General features: G+C 34.2%; 9 protein-coding genes across 9 annotated transcripts; 3 read left to right on the top strand and 6 right to left on the bottom strand. All coding sequences in view use genetic code 12, as the record gives it.

The window, feature by feature from the left end:
• Positions 1 to 3: 3 nt before the first annotated feature.
• On the bottom strand, positions 4 to 1110 carry J8A68_005155 (putative polyadenylation protein; the record flags this gene model as incomplete). Its single annotated transcript, XM_049409190.1, has 1 exon — positions 4 to 1110. One exon carries the CDS (start codon positions 1108 to 1110, stop codon positions 4 to 6), a length of 1107 nt encoding a protein of 368 aa, XP_049261596.1.
• A 420-nt stretch (positions 1111 to 1530) lies between these two features.
• On the top strand, positions 1531 to 2526 carry CSM3 (Csm3p; the record flags this gene model as incomplete). Its single annotated transcript, XM_049409189.1, has 1 exon — positions 1531 to 2526. One exon carries the CDS (start codon positions 1531 to 1533, stop codon positions 2524 to 2526), a length of 996 nt encoding a protein of 331 aa, XP_049261595.1.
• A 27-nt stretch (positions 2527 to 2553) lies between these two features.
• J8A68_005153 (uncharacterized protein) lies at positions 2554 to 4286 on the bottom strand (the record flags this gene model as incomplete). The annotated part of the gene is made up of 2 exons (XM_049409188.1): positions 2554 to 3993; positions 4059 to 4286. The coding sequence occupies 2 exons, from the start codon at positions 4284 to 4286 to the stop codon at positions 2554 to 2556; spliced, it is 1668 nt and encodes a 555-aa protein (XP_049261594.1).
• A 188-nt stretch (positions 4287 to 4474) lies between these two features.
• Positions 4475 to 5311, bottom strand: RPN10 (proteasome regulatory particle base subunit; the record flags this gene model as incomplete). The annotated part of the gene is made up of 1 exon (XM_049409187.1): positions 4475 to 5311. One exon carries the CDS (start codon positions 5309 to 5311, stop codon positions 4475 to 4477), a length of 837 nt encoding a protein of 278 aa, XP_049261593.1.
• Positions 5312 to 5662: 351 nt separating this feature from the next.
• On the top strand, positions 5663 to 6043 carry J8A68_005151 (uncharacterized protein; the record flags this gene model as incomplete). Its single annotated transcript, XM_049409185.1, has 1 exon — positions 5663 to 6043. The coding sequence occupies one exon, from the start codon at positions 5663 to 5665 to the stop codon at positions 6041 to 6043; it is 381 nt and encodes a 126-aa protein (XP_049261592.1).
• A 380-nt stretch (positions 6044 to 6423) lies between these two features.
• Positions 6424 to 10832, bottom strand: ECM17 (sulfite reductase (NADPH) subunit beta; the record flags this gene model as incomplete). Its single annotated transcript, XM_049409184.1, has 2 exons — positions 6424 to 10700; positions 10808 to 10832. 2 exons carry the CDS (start codon positions 10830 to 10832, stop codon positions 6424 to 6426), a joined length of 4302 nt encoding a protein of 1433 aa, XP_049261591.1.
• Positions 10833 to 11831: 999 nt separating this feature from the next.
• Positions 11832 to 13100, bottom strand: FGR12 (Fgr12p; the record flags this gene model as incomplete). Its single annotated transcript, XM_049409183.1, has 1 exon — positions 11832 to 13100. One exon carries the CDS (start codon positions 13098 to 13100, stop codon positions 11832 to 11834), a length of 1269 nt encoding a protein of 422 aa, XP_049261590.1.
• Positions 13101 to 14885: 1785 nt separating this feature from the next.
• On the top strand, positions 14886 to 16601 carry ILV1 (threonine ammonia-lyase; the record flags this gene model as incomplete). Its single annotated transcript, XM_049409182.1, has 1 exon — positions 14886 to 16601. The coding sequence occupies one exon, from the start codon at positions 14886 to 14888 to the stop codon at positions 16599 to 16601; it is 1716 nt and encodes a 571-aa protein (XP_049261589.1).
• Positions 16602 to 16642: 41 nt separating this feature from the next.
• J8A68_005147 (GTPase) lies at positions 16643 to 18649 on the bottom strand (the record flags this gene model as incomplete). Its single annotated transcript, XM_049409181.1, has 1 exon — positions 16643 to 18649. One exon carries the CDS (start codon positions 18647 to 18649, stop codon positions 16643 to 16645), a length of 2007 nt encoding a protein of 668 aa, XP_049261588.1.
• Between the last annotated feature and the right edge of the window lie 184 nt (positions 18650 to 18833).

Genomic DNA, 18833 nt, shown 5'->3' with positions numbered 1-18833 from the left:
AAATTAACAGTTCGACACATAATAACTAACTAAAAAGGTATTCGATCCAATAGATAGACTATTTATAGATTTAGGCAATTTAGAATTTGTTTCTAATAGATGATTGATTAATTCTTGAGCGATATCAGGATACGGTATATCCATAACTTCGTATGAATCTTGTGACTGCGAATCTATGTCATCTGCAATTAACACTTTTAGTGCATCATTATGTACATTTTCATCTAATGAAATATCCAACCCAAGGTTCATTACCCATAAATATTTCCATTTGTCGTTATTCATCTTAAATTTAAACCTTCTAGTAGCCAATGAATTGATCTTATCAATTATAGAATTATATATAAACAACTTCGAATCAAACTTCTCTATCGCTACTTCTATATCTTTGGTATATTTCAACTTCAATCTCCACTTATACAACTTGAAAACTCCTTCATACTTCTCCCCAACCCTATGCTTACACCTCTCACATCTCACTTCATCCCCTTCAACCTCCAACTTCTCATTACACAACTGTAGAAAATAACAATTCCCGATAATAACGCTTCTATCATCATTCGGTTTAAGCACCCCTTCATAATCTTTAACGACATCTCCAGTATGGCCATGGTCAGGTTTATGACAATGCCAAAAATCCATCAATTCATACCAATATTCACTCGGCATATCCATAAACAAATACTTCGCTGAGTCTATAATCATGGCATCACAATTGGAACAAATGAATTCAAATTGGTGTGAATTATTTGTGGGGTTTGGTGTTTTTGATTGAAGGTCTTTACAGGACCATTTTTGGGATTGTTGAAGATTCATGAATTCGGAGACTGACTGATCATTGTTAGTGTGAGTGATGGCCGTAGTGGATTGGAGAAGGATTGAAAATGATAGGGTTTGGTTTTGGAGTTTTAGTCCTGAGATTTTGAGCTCGTTGTTCTGTGGGATTGATATTGGGAGTTTTATTTCAATTGGTTGGTGATCGGTAGTAGTTGGGATGAGATGGAGTGACTGTGGCAGGAATGGGTGTATTTTAGAAGGTATGAATCCTGATGGCAATTCTACTACTATTGATATTGTATTTACTCTAGGGAGATGTTCGGCAAAGTACATTTTTATAGGAATTGGCTTTTGTAGTTAATTAGGAATGAAAGTAGTGATCTCATCGCTTTTAAATTTGATTATTTTTTCAGGGTCTCTTTGTTAGGTGTATGTATAAATTTATTAGATATTTAATCAATGAAAAGAAGATACCAGCGGTACATTTAATGCATATTAGATCAAAGCCTTTAAGTATAGAGTAGAAACTATCTGCTTAACGAATTGGGTCTCATTTCCTAAGTCTTGCTGTTTTCTAATATTAATTTACAGTTGGTATGAATTGATTTGTAGTAAATATAATTAAGAATCGCGTAAGATTCTAAGTGTCTACCAAAGAGACGCGTATTAAAAAATTTCAGTATTTTTTTGTTTACCTTTTTCTTTCACCAATCACTTCGTACTTAACAAACCATCATTATTACTACAAGAACTATGGCTTTCGGTGACCGTGATTACCCACTCGGTGGAAATGAGGATCCAATGACAATGGGGACCTCAACAACTCCAGAAGACGATGTGTTGGGTCTCGATCAACCCTTAAAACTCAAAAAAAGAATCCAAATAGCACGTATGGATAATCAACGTATATTCAACTCGCAAAAAGGTTTACCATATATAGTCAAAAACTATCCAAAGCTAATACGAACAATCCAGAAGAATGATAAAACATTTCAGCAAAAAGCAGTAAGAAATACTGTTTCTAGACTGGAGAAATTTGAACATGAATATAATAATTTATTATCAGTTTTACAATTTTATCAATTATGGTGTCATGGATTATTCCCAAAAGCCACTTTTAAGGATTGCATTCATTTGATTAGAGGTCTTGGTTCCAAATCACCTCAGTTGAGATTATACAGAAGAGAATTAATTGAAGCCGAATTGGCAAAATTGAGGGTGGAAAAAGGTATTGTTGACCCTTCGAATGAGGAACATCATGAAATATCTGCTACTGGAACTGCTCTACCAGAGGGCAATGTTACCACTAATGATGCTACTGTACAAACCGCTAGTACAAATGAAGAACAGAATCAGAATGCTGGAACTCAAGGCAGTGAAGACTTCTTTGGATTCATGCAGCAAGCAGCTGCTACTCGTGGAGCTGCTACGACAAATGGATCTGCAAGCAATGGATTATTTGTTAATGATGACGATGACGATCTCTATCATACTCCGCCTCAATCGCCAACTCCTGCGGTTCAAACCTCAGTGGCACCATCCTCAACAACAACAGATACCGTCCCTGCAAATCCTCCTGTCACACATACCCAAGGTGAAGAATCTGATGATCCATTCAGTGACGATGATGAAGAGGAATTATTAGCAATATCTGGAAACTTGACCCAAGCTTCCCAACCTATCCCTCCAGAAGAAGACAACTACGACGAAGAAAACGATCTTGATTTAATGAGAGAATTCGGCGCCTAACGAAAACTAATTACTATTATCTAAATATTAAGCAGATATATATATCTTTCTATACATACTGACATGAGTAAAAATATTCGACACCATATCATCATCAATCTTAGTATTTATAGTTTCAGAAAACATTCCAATCAAATATCCTCCACTCCTTAAATAAACATCAACAAATCTCTTATCTTTATCACTTGACCTCCTGACTATTCTTGAATTATGTCTATAGAACGGAATCAACAATCCTCGATTATATACCGTGTTTAATTTTGGATTTTTATATTCGACTCCGAATTCATTTATGAATGCCTTGTAATGAAGCGGATTCTCGAAATGATGAGTATTAGTGGAGTTAGGACTAGTTGGGGCGTTTGTGGTTTGATATACTCCGATCACACGGGTCATAAATTCGTCATGGGTATTTTTGGTTTTGATCATCTTATTGGTATATCGATAATTCTCGGCTTCTATTTTAGTTTCATTATGGGGGAAATATTCTTTGGGGATTTGATAAGGTTCAGCAATTCGTATTTCTAGGATATATACAAATTCGAATCCATATGATGTTGCTATGATTTTTGAAAGGGAATTGGCTGCTTGTTTTAATGACCCTATTGAAAATAAAGTATCCCATAATTGTTTCTCATTTATTCCTCCATCATTGGCAGATTTTGAATTATTTGAATTATAATGATGATTATGAGTATTGTTATATTTTAGGAATCTGAAATTTTGATTCTGGAGATATGGACCACCACTTCCATCTTTTTCAAATATCAATAAGGATCTAGAACTTGTAGGTCTTCCAATCTGATCCCTCAAATTACTCAATTCATTATTGTTCGGCCCAACACCACCCCCACCCCGATCTAAACTTCTGGCAAGATATCGTTTCGCTAATCGTGACCTGACTTCCTCAATATGACAATTCAACGTCGTCATAATCTCCCGACTCACAGATTGTAATATCTTACAATTCTCTTCTGAAAACTTCTCCTTAGGGAAACTATCAAATATCGACAATATCCCAATCACAACCCCAGTCCCATTACTTGTCTTTGCCAACAACGGAACCCCACACCAAAACCTAAGATTAGGTAACCCTGTAACCAATGGATTCAGTCTAGTTCTCCAATCTTTACTTGCATCCAATAAACAAAAATATCCCGATGACAAAATCGCATGGGAATCAATAGCAACACTTCTGGGAACATCTTTCATATCTAGCACTGTCTCAATTTTGAAATGACATTTATGGGTATCGATTAATGAAATGGCCACGCCGGGGATTTGGAATGTTTTCCGGAGTTTTGAAATGGTTTTTTTGAATAAGTGCGATTCATGCCAATGAGGGAGGTCCAAGTATTTGTGAACTTGGTTTAGACGGGTGGGTTCGCTATATGATTCTGGAGGGTTCATGTATCCTGTGTCTTCTATGCATGGTGGACATGGAACTTTTGATAGATTCCATTTTCCCTAGAAATAAGAGAGTTAGTATGTGGTTTCTATGGGTGTATATATATCAGTAAAATGGGACATACCTTTGAGTAAGCATCTATGAAATGGGATTTTGTCAGGTTGATTGGAATTAGGATTAGTTCATTTTGAGGTGGTATTAAATTGAATGTTTGTGGTAGAGTTCTTGTTATATTTATGACAGTGGTTGTTGGTTTTCCTGCTATAATTGATGTTGTTGAATTATGTAAATTAGTTTGAGACTTTTTAAGTAATCTCTTTGATGATGTTCTTGAATCTTTATTGCTTTTCATTATAGAATTGCATTGTACAATAATTAAGAGAGTTGATTACGTATTGGAATACATTTTTTGCAATCATTTTTAAGCGCTGCCTAAAAAAAAGAGAATACAAAAAGAGAGGTTTTTCTCTGATCCCAAATAGGCAATTATCTATGAGCCGCATTTATTATACATACTGTACTATATGTAAAATTAGTTACTTACTTTGTATCTTCCATATTAACATCACCATCTTCTTCTTCCTTTTTATCTTCATTGATCTTTTCTAATCCACTACCTTCATTGGAAGCGGCTGCCTCCTTCTTTGCCTTTTCAGCAGCTTCACGTTCTTGTCTTGCCTTTTCTTCTTCCATAGAAAGTCTTAAAGCCAATGCTAAATCAGGATCCATTGAAGGATCAACGAAATCTCCAGCGCCTCCAGCACCTCCAAAGAAGTCCATATCAGATCCACCAGCAAAGCTTTCATCTATTAAGATTGGAGAAGTGGCAATTACTTCATATAATAATCTTGGACCAGGTGGAACTGTAACTAAATGAGAATTATCATGATTATTTATAATTGAATTAAATTTCTCCAATTTTGGGGTATTGACACCTTCTTCACCAAAGTTTATTATATCAATTGCAACATTATTCTTTTTCATCTTTTTAGCCAATTTCTCTAATTCTTTATCCGATTCTTGAATTGGACTACCAACAAATACAATGATCCTTTGTTGTTGTACTTTGTTTCCACGATGTTTTAATGCTAAAGCAGCAACTTGAATTCCACTCGAGAAATGATTTTCACCTGATATTTTAGTTTCATGAACTCCGGAAAGAACTTTACCAAAATCAGTTGTTAATGTTGATAATACTTGAGGCCCATTTCCACCATATGCTAATAATCCAACTGTATTCTCTGGATTCGAGTTTATTTTATTTTGGAAGATGAATTCTGTTGCCGATAATTGTGCTTCATATCTTGTTGTTAAATAATCTCCATTTCTCATATATTCTGAGTTGTCAATGGCAATCATAGTAGCTTCGAGAACCATCTTGTATACTGAGTTTGCTTGTTATTGGGGACGTAATATAAAAATGAATGTAGTAAATGTGAATTGCAATCGTTCAATTAACGCGTTTATCAATTGAGATGGGAATTAGTGTTAAATTTGCTGTTGTTTATTTAATCTTCAAGTGAGTTCCTTTACCTGTTTTCAATCCCTCTCTGGTTGTCGCTGAATTGCCACTGAAATGAAAAATTGAAATTTTTTCTAGTGGTTATTTATATGCAGTCTCTATCAACCACCCCCAATGTTTGTTTACAATTTATGGAACTGTTACTCTTCTTCTTCTTCTTGCCAATAGATTAATATAATATAGTAAGAGATAGATACTAGTTGAGAATGAATAAGGAAGAAGGTAACATGGCTGTTGGATATACCAAGAAAGATAAGGAACTCTTAATACGACATCTTCGTAATCAACAACAGCAAATCCTAAAGCAAATGGATGATAAAATGAATAAAAGAGCATTACAAACACAACAAAAGATATTAAGAAGATTAAACGGTGTAAGTGTAACTCTATGGAATGTTAAGATTAAAGATTCTTTTAATGTTGAAAGAAACCATAAATTAACTACAAAGAATTTAATTAAAGATATTCAACAAATGAAATCAAATGCTTTAAAACAAGCAAAGATTAATACAAGTGATAATAATAATACTATGACTGGTCATAGAAATAGTAATAGCAATAGTAGTTATCATTCACGCAGGATATAGATAGATAGAAGTATAATAAATACACATAGAGTTATTTGCTTACAGATAAATTCTTCTTATAGATTGGGAACGACTCGCTTTCTGTAATAGAACAGCTAAATCAAGGGAGATAGTCAAAGTCACCGAAACGTTAAAGACATATTTAATACTAGCATATTCCTACAGTTTGAACAAGTTCAATTGATAAATCTATTATTTTATTAATAATATATAAAAAGAATTTTAAATAAACAAATAAATCCAAATAATAACGAATAAAAGTACAAAACAAAAAGATTACAATGCTTCTAATAAAAGAAAGAACAGACCCAATGATTCAATGTTAACCGCCAAGTCCTAAAACCAAATGATCCTTCCTCCTCTCTCTTAAACAAATTCATCTAAGCATCTTCAGGAATATCATCATGGAAATATTTACCTTCAGTAGTTTCCTTGATGATACCAGCTCTAATACACCAATCTCCAAATGGTTCACCATCATCTCTTTCCACTGACCATCTCTTGAATAATGGTTTCAAAGTAGACAAGATTTCATCTTCCTTAATTGAATATCTATAAATCTTATTCAATCTTTGTCCATGATGACCACCACCCAATAATAAATTATAGGCACCAAGAGCTTTACCAACCAATGCAACTTCAGCTAACCAAGGTCTAGCACAACCATTTGGACAACCAGTCATTCTCATCACCACAGAATCATGTCTTAATCCATATTCTTCTAAGGCTTCTTCTAATTTAGTGATTAATACTGGTAAATAACGTTCAGATTCAGCCATAGCTAAACCACAAGTTGGGAAGGCGACACATGCAGCTGATGATAATCTTAATGCTGAGAAATCAGTATTATCTAATTTATATTTAGCTAATAATGATTTAACTTCTAATAAATCTTCATCAGCAACATTGGAAATGACTAAATGTTGATTACCTGTTAACCTAAATTCTCCTGATGCTCTACCATCCAAAAATTGAGCAATCTTTTGTAAACCAGACTTTTGAGGTAATTCAACAGTATCTTCAATTCTACCATTTTCAATGAAAGCAGTGAAATGATTATATCCCAATTCATCCTTGCACCAACCGAAATAATCAACATTAGATTCAATCTTGAATGGCTTTGGTTCAGCGAATTTCCATCCTAATAACTCTTCAACCTTTCCTTTGAATACATCAACACCTAAATCATCAATAGTATATTTCAATCTAGCATGTTTTCTATTAGTTCTATCCCCGAAATCTCTTTGAACCAACATAATCTTTTCACAAACAATATGAACTTGTTCCTTAGAGACGTAACCGAACATACTACCAGTTCTAGGATAAGTCTTCTTATTATTATGAGTTGAACCCATACCACCACCAGCTAATACATTGAACCCAACAACTTCATTATCAACAACAATTGCAATCAATCCAATATCATGAGCATATACATCAACATCATTATATGGAGGAACAGTGATAACAATCTTGAATTTTCTAGGTAAATAGGTATTTCCATACATTGGTTCAACATCAGCAAGGACATTTCCAGCCACAAGAGTTTTCTTCTTAGTTGGACCTTCTTTTCTATTTTCCCAAGCTTCCTTGTAACCTGGTTTATCACCATCGCCATCCCCTTGTAACCAAATTTCATGATATGCTGTGGTTCTAGGTAATAAATATTCAGAAATCAACGCACCAACTTCAGATACTTGTCCATGAATCTTCGCATTGTGAGGTAATGCACTCACCATAACATTTCTATTCACATCCCCACAAGCAGCCAAAGTATCCATCAAAGCAGAATTCATTCCTCTAATAGCAGGTTTTAAATCATGTTTAACAACACCATGTAATTGGAAAGTAGCCCTAGTTGTTAATTTCAAAGTTCCATTTCCTCTAACATCAGCCAATTCATCCATCTTTAAATATTGCTTAGGAGTGGCTCTTCCACCAGGTAATCTAACACGAACCATAAAACTATAGGCTGGTTCTAATCCTTGTGCCTTACGTTCATCTCTAATATCACGGTCATCTTGCATATAAATCCCATGGAATTTAGTTAATTGTTGATCAACAGCACAAATAGCACCTGTGGATTGGTCAGCTAATTCTTCAGCAATGGTACCTCTAAGATAATCAGATCCAAGCTTCATATCTTCATTAGTGATTGGCTTTGGTTCTTCAACACCTTCGACATTATCAACACCTAAAGCGGTCCAGATCTTTGGAATCCATTCATTGAAACCAGTAGAAAAACCATCTGCATCTTGATCATCACCAAGTCCGATTTCTGCTAATTCAACCCCACCGTAAAGTTTCAATTTTGCTTCAAGATCCTTGGCTGGCTTGTTGTAATAATGTTTATCTTCTTTACGTGGCCAATATTGAGAATCACCAAGACCAAACACGGAATATTTGATGCTTGATAAATCTAAATCAACTGTATTCTTTAATGCATCCCAAAATTGTTTCCCATTAGTTGGGAATTCACCTTGTCCGGAAGTTGAAGTCACAAACACGATATTGGTTTCAGTTGGTAAATCTTCAACGGAAATATCATCCATTTGTACCACGATTGATTTCAATCCACGTCCAATTGCTTGTCTATTGATCTTCTTAGCCAATGCTTCGGCATTTCCACCATCGGAGGCAAAAGCAATGGTTAATGGAGGTCCACTGAGCCCTTGGAGTAATTTTGCAAAAGATTCATCAGCAATTTGGGTTTGTTTAGCCTTGGATTCAGTATTGGCTTGAGAAGTTAAGTTTCTGGATAATTGAGGGTTCTTCTTGGATAATAAAGTTAATTTATTTTGTTGATCTAAGAAATCAGCTAATTGTTTCTTCAAGTTTGATGAATCTAATTTGAAAGTTTCTGCATCGTTTTCTAAATGTGGATCATATCTATATAATGGCCAATATCCACTATCAACTGCTTTTTTGGTTTCTTTTAAGACTTCTAAAGTATTATCAGATTCTTGATGATATGGTAAATATGCCAAAACAATTGAAGGACCATTGAATTTCTCGGCTTCAATTAATGCTTGCAAGACTTGGGTATAACTTGAATAAATAGCCACTGAAGCAACATAACAATCACCATAATTCATAGCATATAAACCAACATCCTTCTTTCTGAAACCATTGATAGTTTTTTCATTTTCCTTCTTTTCGGAATATGGTTCAGAATCAATAATCAACATATTGATATTCTTACCGGATGTAATCACATTATGTACCCCTGACGAACCTAAATCATAGGACCAAGCATCAGAACCAATCAACCAATTGTTTTCTGTCTTAAAATATTTACTCAATGCCAATAATTCACGGGCTTGAACTGATTCATCATCACTAGTTAATAATTCAACAATTTCGTTAGCCAATTCAGATTCAACTCTACCAGTTCCTTTAATTTGTACTAACCAAGTGGATAAAGCTTCAATTAATCTGGTGTTATCAGAAGAATTAAACCCATTTGGAGATTTAATTGCAGAACCAACTAAAGCAATCAAGTTCTCTTGTTGTTCTTGATCATATAAATATGAACCGAAACCGAATTCTGGATTTGTTTCGAGACCAATATTTTCTGCTTGGAATTCATTCAAGATATTCAAATTAGTTGGGTTAACTTGTTGTAATAATTTCAAATATGCTTGTTCTAAATTATGAGCACCGCTAATTGCATCAATATAATCTTGATTAAGTTGTTTGGAAGATTTGGTAGTTAATTCAGTATTAATTTTCCCAAATGATAAATTTTGAACTGGAGATTCAGCATGAACATTTTGCAATAAGTTCTTGATAACTTGTTGATAATCTTTGATTAATCCAAAAGTAGCAGCTACGATTTTGGTGAAGTTTTTCAAAGTTTGATATTTTGGATATTCGGCAAAGAAATCTAATAATAATGGAGAAAATGAACCAGAATGAGCACCAGTAGTTTGTTGAACAACAGTGATAGTTTCAATAGTTGATGGAATAATGGATAATAAACGGTTTAATTGGAATGGCTTAAAAAGTTTAACATTAATCAATAATGCGTTTTCTTTATTAGCAGCATCAACAAGAGCATCAGATACTGAACCCAAGTACAAAATAGCATCTTTGGTAGATTTGGTTCCTTTATTGACAATTTCAAATGGACTAACACCAAATTGTTGTAAAATCTTATCAACTTCCAACTCTTCAACATTTTCAATCAAAACACCTTCGGATAATTTAAATGATTCATTGGCGGTAGATGGAGCAAAGAAATGGAAAACTGAAGTTTGTAATTTTTCAGCTAAATTATAAGCTAAATTAGCAAATACATAAGCATCTTTAGCAGTATTTGATACTAAAATAGGATATTCTAAATCTCTTAATGAAGTAACAATGGAATAATCAAAATTATTTAATTCAATATGAGATACAACTTGATTAGTCTTGAAAGCAGATGATGAGAAATATGGTAAACTCTTAAGTAAAGTAATTCCATCAGTTGTAACTGTAACTTTTGAATGTTCTTCAATAGTATTGGTAAGATAATCTTGAATGGTTGCATAAGGATCATTTGAATTGATTAATCTTGTAGCAGATGGGAAAAGGTTACTTGTAAATGAAGACTCAACGGACTTGGCAGGTTGAGTGACAAATACAGTACCACCAATTCTATCAACTGTATGAGCGACTAGATTCTTTAGTTAGTATACATGAGTTTGGTTGCCAAAGGTAGTGGGAAATGGTTCAAAAAATCAAATGTATCGAGGACTATCTCCCTTATCTTTTAATACATACTAGCTTGTTGTTGACTTATACTCATGACTGTTAACTTTTATTGATGAAATCTGGAAGAAGTAGAAAGAACTAGGGATTTCTAAAATGTTTAATATAAAATTGAAAATTTTCAAGAAAGATTAATAATTCCATCATCCATCTAAGTTTAATTGGTATTATCAATATTCCTGTATATAAAATTCATCGACAATGAAAAGATTGCGAATATTTTAAACTATCAGATAATTGCACGTGACTTTAGATAATCGAGATATTATTTTTATGATTGGATATTAAATTACCCACACACTTACTTTTGTCAACTTTTGTGTCAAAGTCCTTTCTCCACCGTTAGTGGAGTAAACTATCTTCAATGTCCATTATACGGGGTTTGAAGCCGGAGTCTAAACCACTTTTCACGTGAAATTTGTCATCTTCTCTATTTGGTTGTCTCTATAAAAAAAATACTTCATACTTCGGATTTTTTCATCAGAATTCCGCGCAAATTATGTCCGCAAATTGGTGTTGCTTCATGCAAGATGTCTATTCGGTAATTACGATTTAGATAACCCGTATTCTAGATACATGATCTTCTGGTAGGGAGGGGTCATTATAAGGCAAATAAGCGCAATCCTCGTAGTTGCTTGCCTTTGTTTGCCCTCCTTGAAGAATAAATATTTTTCAGCAAGTGGATGTAAAATTTTACATCAAAAAACAACTAAAAATTTCGTAAAATTGCAAAACATAATAGAGATCGATCTAATAAACGGTTTACTTAGAATTACATTTAGTTTTAATTTTAAAATCACTCTCTCCAAAAAGGTATATACATTCAACAAAACGTAACACTATAATTAATTAATAATTAAGAAAAGCACACAACACAACAAACAAATCAAATATAAGACAATAAATAATCATTGTCATTAAAAACCGAAAACCAAATCAAACATATCCATATTAACTATTCTTTTATTATTATTATTATTATTATCTCGTTATCTTTTTTAATAAAACTCTCTACTCTCAAAACAAACAAACACGTTTACCTCCTTCGATTAGGACTCCTCTTCCAGGCTGCATGGTCTTTAGGTCGATAATTCAATGTCCCAATACAACTACTATACGGCACTAAATGATTATATGCCTCCTTCCCATTCGTAGGACTCTTGATATTCGTATATGCTTTGTATACACTCAATGGAGTCCATTCAACATCCTTATCATTCTTCTTTCTTATAGCTCGAGGGATTTCGGGGGCCAGCAAGGGGGCTTGACCACTGAGGAATAAATCCTGTACTGCAAATTCTTCCCTTATAGTTTTTCGAACGGCGTCGGAGATTGTCTTAGGGTCGAGATTGACTAGCCGGACTTGAATGTTGTTTGTGTTGAGGAGGTTTATGTTTTGTGGAGTGGATGTTTCGTCATTAGGCCATTCGTAGATGGGGGAGGTTACAAATTCTTCAAAATCAATTTGAATTGGGGATGGACCCGAGGCAGGGGTGGATGAAGTGGATGAAATCAGTCTTTGGAAAACCTGGGAGGAAAACAGAGACAGCAGGAGAAATCTATTATTTGATTGATGTGGGAGTTGTTGATGGTGGTTATGTTGGTTTAGGTTATGATGCTGCTGTATATGTTGCTGTTGTTGAAGATGTTGTTGATGTTGGTGATGAGTATTGTTTAATTCTTGAATTTCATTTTGGAGAAGGAGAAATTCAGGAGTTCCATGATCTATGAATGCTGGTGTTGATAATATATGTTTTGGAGTAGTTTCTAGCTCATAGCCATTAGTGCTAGTATTATTATGACTATGGTGGTGGTTTTGATGATGTTGCTGTTGTTGATGATTACTCTCCACTATATTATTATTATGATCAAAGAAGAAATTAGCATCCAATTTGAAAGTATATTGATCCGATTTATCAATCAACCCTAAAAAATCAGTAGTATCAGTTTCATACTCACTCGAGAATGAAGGTCGTAACGATTGTACCGTCTGATTTGAAATGGACGGACTAATCTCAATTGGTGGACCACCTCCTCCATTTCCTCCACTCCCATTGGCCCCGCCATTAATAATACTATTCTCAGCTGTTGTAGTTGATGTTGATGTTGTTGCTGTTGTAGTTGCACTAGCATTATTCTCCAATGCTTGTGTTATTTCTTGATGAGACAATTGAAGATAATCCCATTCAATCTTGATATTATCATGTACACTTCCACCTCCACCTACAATCAGGGGATGATTATTGAAATCGGAATTGGGATGACAATCAGGTATTTGGAATTCTTCATTATAATTTAAATCCATGGTTTTTTCACAAGGTTACTCTTCAAAACCCTTTGAACCCAAGGTTTTGAAATGTGTTTTAAAACTTGAAAGCAGTTGACTTAGTAATAGATGTTAATAAGGAAATAAATAAAGCTAAACGAAATGAATAGTAAAAAAACAAAAGACAGAATTATGATACTTGAAACCGCTTTGTTTGACTTTGTTGGTTGAACTGTTGGGAATATCTAAAAATAGTAAAAATTGTCTCTGATGAAGGGAGGGGGATAGGAATATTAGATTGGAAATTTAGCAATGAATTGGTTAAAAGATATCAAAAAAATAAAAAGTAATTAGATCAAAATGTGATTTAGGTATGCTATATAATAGGATGATGGGTAGGATTTGTTATAGCAAAAAAATTATAAATAAAATAAAAGGGGTAATGATAGAAAACGAATAAGGGAAGTAAGGGGAGTAATATAGCTGACTTATAATTAGATGATAGTTACCTAGTAGTAATTGCAGCAGTAGTAATAGTAGTTGTAGTTGTAGTTGAATTGGTAAGAAAATAAATAGATTTAGTCAGTTATAATAATAATTAGGATGATAGATAATTGTCGTCGTATACACAAATAAAAATAAGTAGATGCTTAATAAATGCCGTTTAAAATTATTATACACAGTACAAAAAGTAAGGGGGAAAGAGAGAGAGAAGAAGATATTGGTAGTTTATGTTTCTGTGAATTTTAAGGTTTTTTTTTGCAGCCATCAAAATATTTTTTTAGTTATGCTGCACCACCACATCAACAATTGCAACAATAATTCCCTTTGTAATATTTTTATATCTCATCACAACCTATATACACCTACATATATATATATGGAAAGCTAACAAATTTTATTCTTATTTTATCATTAGCCATTGAATGTAAATAGACACAGAAGATAATAGATCTAGTCCCATATACTGTAATACTAGAAAAGATACTGACATATAATTTTATATTTTTTTTTTCAGTTAAATTGCGCTTCCTTAATAATCAAACTAATTGTAGGGAAACTCCTGCTTGTTCTTGCATCAACTTACTTTCTTATTTTATATAATGAAATAAAGAAGTAGTCGTGTCCACAGTTACAATTATTACTTATTTTCGTAATCACTTATTTGGCTCGATAGGTTGCCTTTATTTGTTAAGGAAGAGACTTGAAATTGGAATAAATTCATAGTAATTTCCTTCCTTTTAAATGTTAGGAGACACGTTTCAATATTTATATTAATTATTAATAGTTTTTGAAGTAGCAACGATAAACAAAGTTTAGAATAACATTTAGAAATATGTATAGTTCAGTATTGATTGAAATTCAACTTATGTAGTTAGATCTTTTCTATAACTTATTGTAGCGATCTATTAGGATTATTTGGATTGATGCATTGAAAAATTACAATTGGTAGCTCTTCTTGATTTTTTTTTTCACCTGAACCGGCGCGGCTTAATGTTATGACACAAAAAGGGTACCCGGACAAGACACTCAAAAGTATGAGTCAATCTTACTTCTCAATTAGTCCTAATAATCTATGATTGTGCTTTGCTCTTATTGGTTGTAACAATAAAGAATGACTAATTGTCTGGATGTAGATTTCATATTTGATCCAACTGTGATTATATATATATATTTTTTTCTCTAGTGTAAATCAAGTTTTGTATGATTCATCAGTTGATTGTCATCATCATTTTTTAATTGGAGAATTCATCTCGTTGAAAAATTCCATTTCATTTCCTCTTCTTCTTCTTTTGATTTGAACCGAGGAAATTACAACAACCAATGCTTGTAAGGAAACTACCAATTGTATACTCACGTATACTATTACGTAATACACGTACTACAAATACTACGAAATTACTATCATTACAACAATTGCGTAATCAGTCAACCAAGACAACCAGCGAGAAATGGCCAGAATTATTACCATCTGATTTCAAAAGTGATGGACAACCAGATTATATAAAATTGATCTTAACATCAAGAGTATATGATGTTGTTAATGAAGGAGGTACTCCTTTAACTCATGCAATTAACTTATCTCATAAATGTGGTTCAAATATCTACCTTAAGAGAGAAGATTTATTACCAGTATTTTCATTTAAATTAAGAGGTGCTTATAATATGATTGCTCACTTGCATTCACAGTCAAAACATCCATTGTCTGGTGTTATCGCATGTTCTGCTGGTAATCATGCTCAAGGGGTCGCTTATTCTGCCAATAAATTAAAAATACCCGCAACTATAGTAATGCCAACTCCAACCCCATCAATTAAATATACAAATGTTTCAAGATTAGGTTCTCAAGTTGTCCTTTTTGGTGATGATTTCGATTCGGCAAAATTAGAATGTGAACGTTTAAGTAATGAGAATAATTTAATTAATATCCCACCTTTTAATCATCCTTATGTTATTGCTGGTCAAGGTACTATTGCATTGGAAATTACAAGACAATTAAGATTAGATAAATTAAATGCATTGTTTGTCCCAGTTGGCGGTGGGGGATTAATTGCCGGGGTTGCTGTATATCTTAAACAAATTGCTCCTCATGTTAAAATCATTGGTGTTGAGACATATGACGCAGATGCTTTGTATCAATCTCTCAAACAAAAGAAAATGGCCGTATTGGATAAAGTTGGAATGTTTGCCGATGGGACTGCTGTTAAAGTATTGGGAGATGAAACTTGGAGACTTTGTACTGATTTAGTAGATGAAGTAGTTCGTGTTGATACTGATGAATTATGTGCAGCAATTAAAGATATTTTTGAAGATACAAGACTGATTACAGAACCTTCTGGTGCATTATCAGTTGCTGGATTAAAGAAATATATTGAAGAACATCCTGAAATTGATCATCGTGAAAAGACTTATGTCCCAGTTTTATCAGGTGCAAATATGAATTTTGATAGATTAAGATTTGTAAGTGAACGTGCTGTATTAGGTGAAGGTAAAGAAGTCTCACTTGCAGTTACAATTCCTGAACAACCAAATGAATTTGCAAAATTACAAAAAATTATTAATCCAAGAGCAATCACTGAATTCTCCTATAGATGTAGTGGTGATAAAACCGCAAATATCTTTGTTTCCTTCAATGTCATTGATAAACACCGTGAAAAACCAACTATTTTAGAAGCAATGACTAATGCCGGATATGAAGTTGTTGATATTTCCGATAACGAATTAGCAAAATCCCATGGTAGATATCTTGTTGGAGGAAAATCTCACGTTGCTAGAGCTCAACAGGAAAAGATTTTCCAATTTGAATTCCCAGAACGTCCGAATGCATTATTTAATTTCTTACAAGCTTTAAGAAGTGATTGGGATATTAGTTTGTTTAATTATAGAAATCATGGTCATGATGTTGGAAAAGTTTTATGTGGATTTATCCTTCCTGAAGGCTCAGAGGATGATTTCCAAGCATTTTTAAAGAATATTGGATATACGTTCGTTGACGAATCTGATAACGTATTCTACAAGAAATTCTTAAAGAATGATTAAGTATTATATATATATACAAGAACTTTTCTAAATACACGCTTTTAATCTTCTTTACGTAAGAATGCCTGATATGCATCGGTACCAATTGAAACACTACTAGTAGCCTTCATTTGTTTCTTACCTTCCTTTTGTCTATCTAATAATTTTCTATATCTTGAAATATCAGCAGCATGTAATTTCTGAGTAACATCCTTTCTTCTAGCTTTAATAGTCTCTCTCGCCACTGATTTATTATTAAATTTAGCTTGAATTGCAATCTCAAATAATTGCCCTTTTAAATATTTCTTAAATTTCACAACGCTTTCTCTACCTTTTTGCTGTGCTTGAGATCTATGCACAATTGTAGTCAATGCATCTTGTGGAATTCCATTCACACAGATCTGTAATTTCCCAATATCAGCTTCTTTATATCCACATTCCTCATAATCTAAAGATGCATACCCCTTAGTTGCCCCTTTCAATTTCCCAAAGAAATCTTCAACCAATTGTGACATCGGAATCTCATATTTCAACAACACTTGTCCGGTTGTCAAATATTCCAAATCCTTCTGAATACCTCTATTCCCAAGACATAATGACATAACCTGTCCCACATACTCATCCGGCACCGTCATGATCGCTTCCACATATGGTTCCATCAACGTCTTCACCATTTGTTTATTATGTTCCGGAAACTGATTTGGATTCTTAATAATCACCTCATCTCCATTCTTATACACTACCTTAAATGGAACCGTGGGGGCCGTTAAAATAATCTTAGCCCCATATTCCTTTTCTAATCTTTCTTTGAAAACAGACGCATGTAATGATCCAAGAAACCCTAATCTCCAACCCATTCCCAACGCATCACTGGATTCCTTTTCCAAATGCACAGATCTATCATTCAATACTAAATTCTCCATCTGGTCATCCATAGCCTTGAATTCCTTCCCGTCGGCAGGAAAAGCCCCCACGAACACCATGGGTTTTGGTTCCTCAAATCCGGGCAAAGCTTCAAGTCCAAGACTTTGTTTCCCATGTTGGAATAGCGTATCCCCGACCAATGCCTCTCTTGGGTTTTTCATTCCAGGAATGACATAACCAACTTGTCCCGCCTTGAGTTCGTCCATGGGTATACGATCCGGATACATGATTCCTAATTCTTTAATATCGTATGTTTTTCCGCTATGTGCGGACCCGATCTTTGATCCCTTTTTGAGTCGACCATCTACGATATGAACAAGCATGACCACACCCATATATGTGTCATGCCAAGAATCGACAAGTAAGGCCCTTAATGGTTTGGATAAATCTCCAGTTGGACACGGAATATCTCTAATAATCGCCGGAATTATATCTTGGACATTCAATCCAGTCTTCGCACTCACGGGGATACATTCCTCCCTTGGCAATTCAAACGTCAGTTCTACCTGATCCATAGCTGCAGGAATATCAGCCAGATCGAGATCGATTTTATTTATGATAGGAATCAACTTAAGTCCCATACTGTATGCCAAATAAAAATTAGCTACTGTTTGAGCTTGTACACCCTGAGTGGCATCCACTAACAATAGAGCCCCACCACAACTTGCATATGATCGACTCACCTCAGCACGGAAATCAACATGTCCGGGTGTATCTACAAGATGTAACAAATAGTCTTCTTTGCTAGTTGGGTCCTGATAGATCATGGACACGGTTTGGGCTTTAACTGTAATCCCACGTTCTCTTTCCACATCGAGCTTGTCTAAGACTTGGGCATTTCCTCCAGGTTGGATTACACCTGTGAGTTCTAGAAGTCGGTCCAGGAGGGTGGATTTTCCGTGATCGACATGAGCGACAATACTGAAGTTACGATAGTTCTCAATGGGGATTTTGGCGATTCGATCTTGGATTTGTTTTCGATATGATTCTATATTGAGTTGGGCTAGTTTTTGTTTGGTGGCTGGGGTGCTAGCAGTGGCGGGAGTTGATTGCGTGGAGTAGTTGGGGTGTCGTATGAGGGGGGAAGATAACGATCGCGGTATGATTCTAGGAAAACTCCTCTTCGTTATGTGGTGGATTAACATTGGTAGATGTTGTTATAGTAGTATTGAAGATATTGTTAGCCATACGGAAAAATTTTCAATTCATACTGCGCGAAGAGCTACCAATTGGAAAAGATCGAATCGTCCCATTGAAGGTGAGATACAACTTATGAAGTCAGATTTATAAGAAAGGGTTAATATTAAGATATATATATATACTATGAGA

Source organism: Hemisphaericaspora subhashii, assembly GCF_019202705.1.
Source record: "Hemisphaericaspora subhashii strain CBS 10753 chromosome Unknown scaffold32, whole genome shotgun sequence".
NCBI classification, from domain to species: domain Eukaryota; kingdom Fungi; phylum Ascomycota; class Pichiomycetes; order Serinales; family Debaryomycetaceae; genus Hemisphaericaspora; species Hemisphaericaspora subhashii.
The sequence above is the reverse complement of the archived record's forward strand: the minus strand, read 5'-3'. Positions and strand labels throughout refer to the sequence as shown.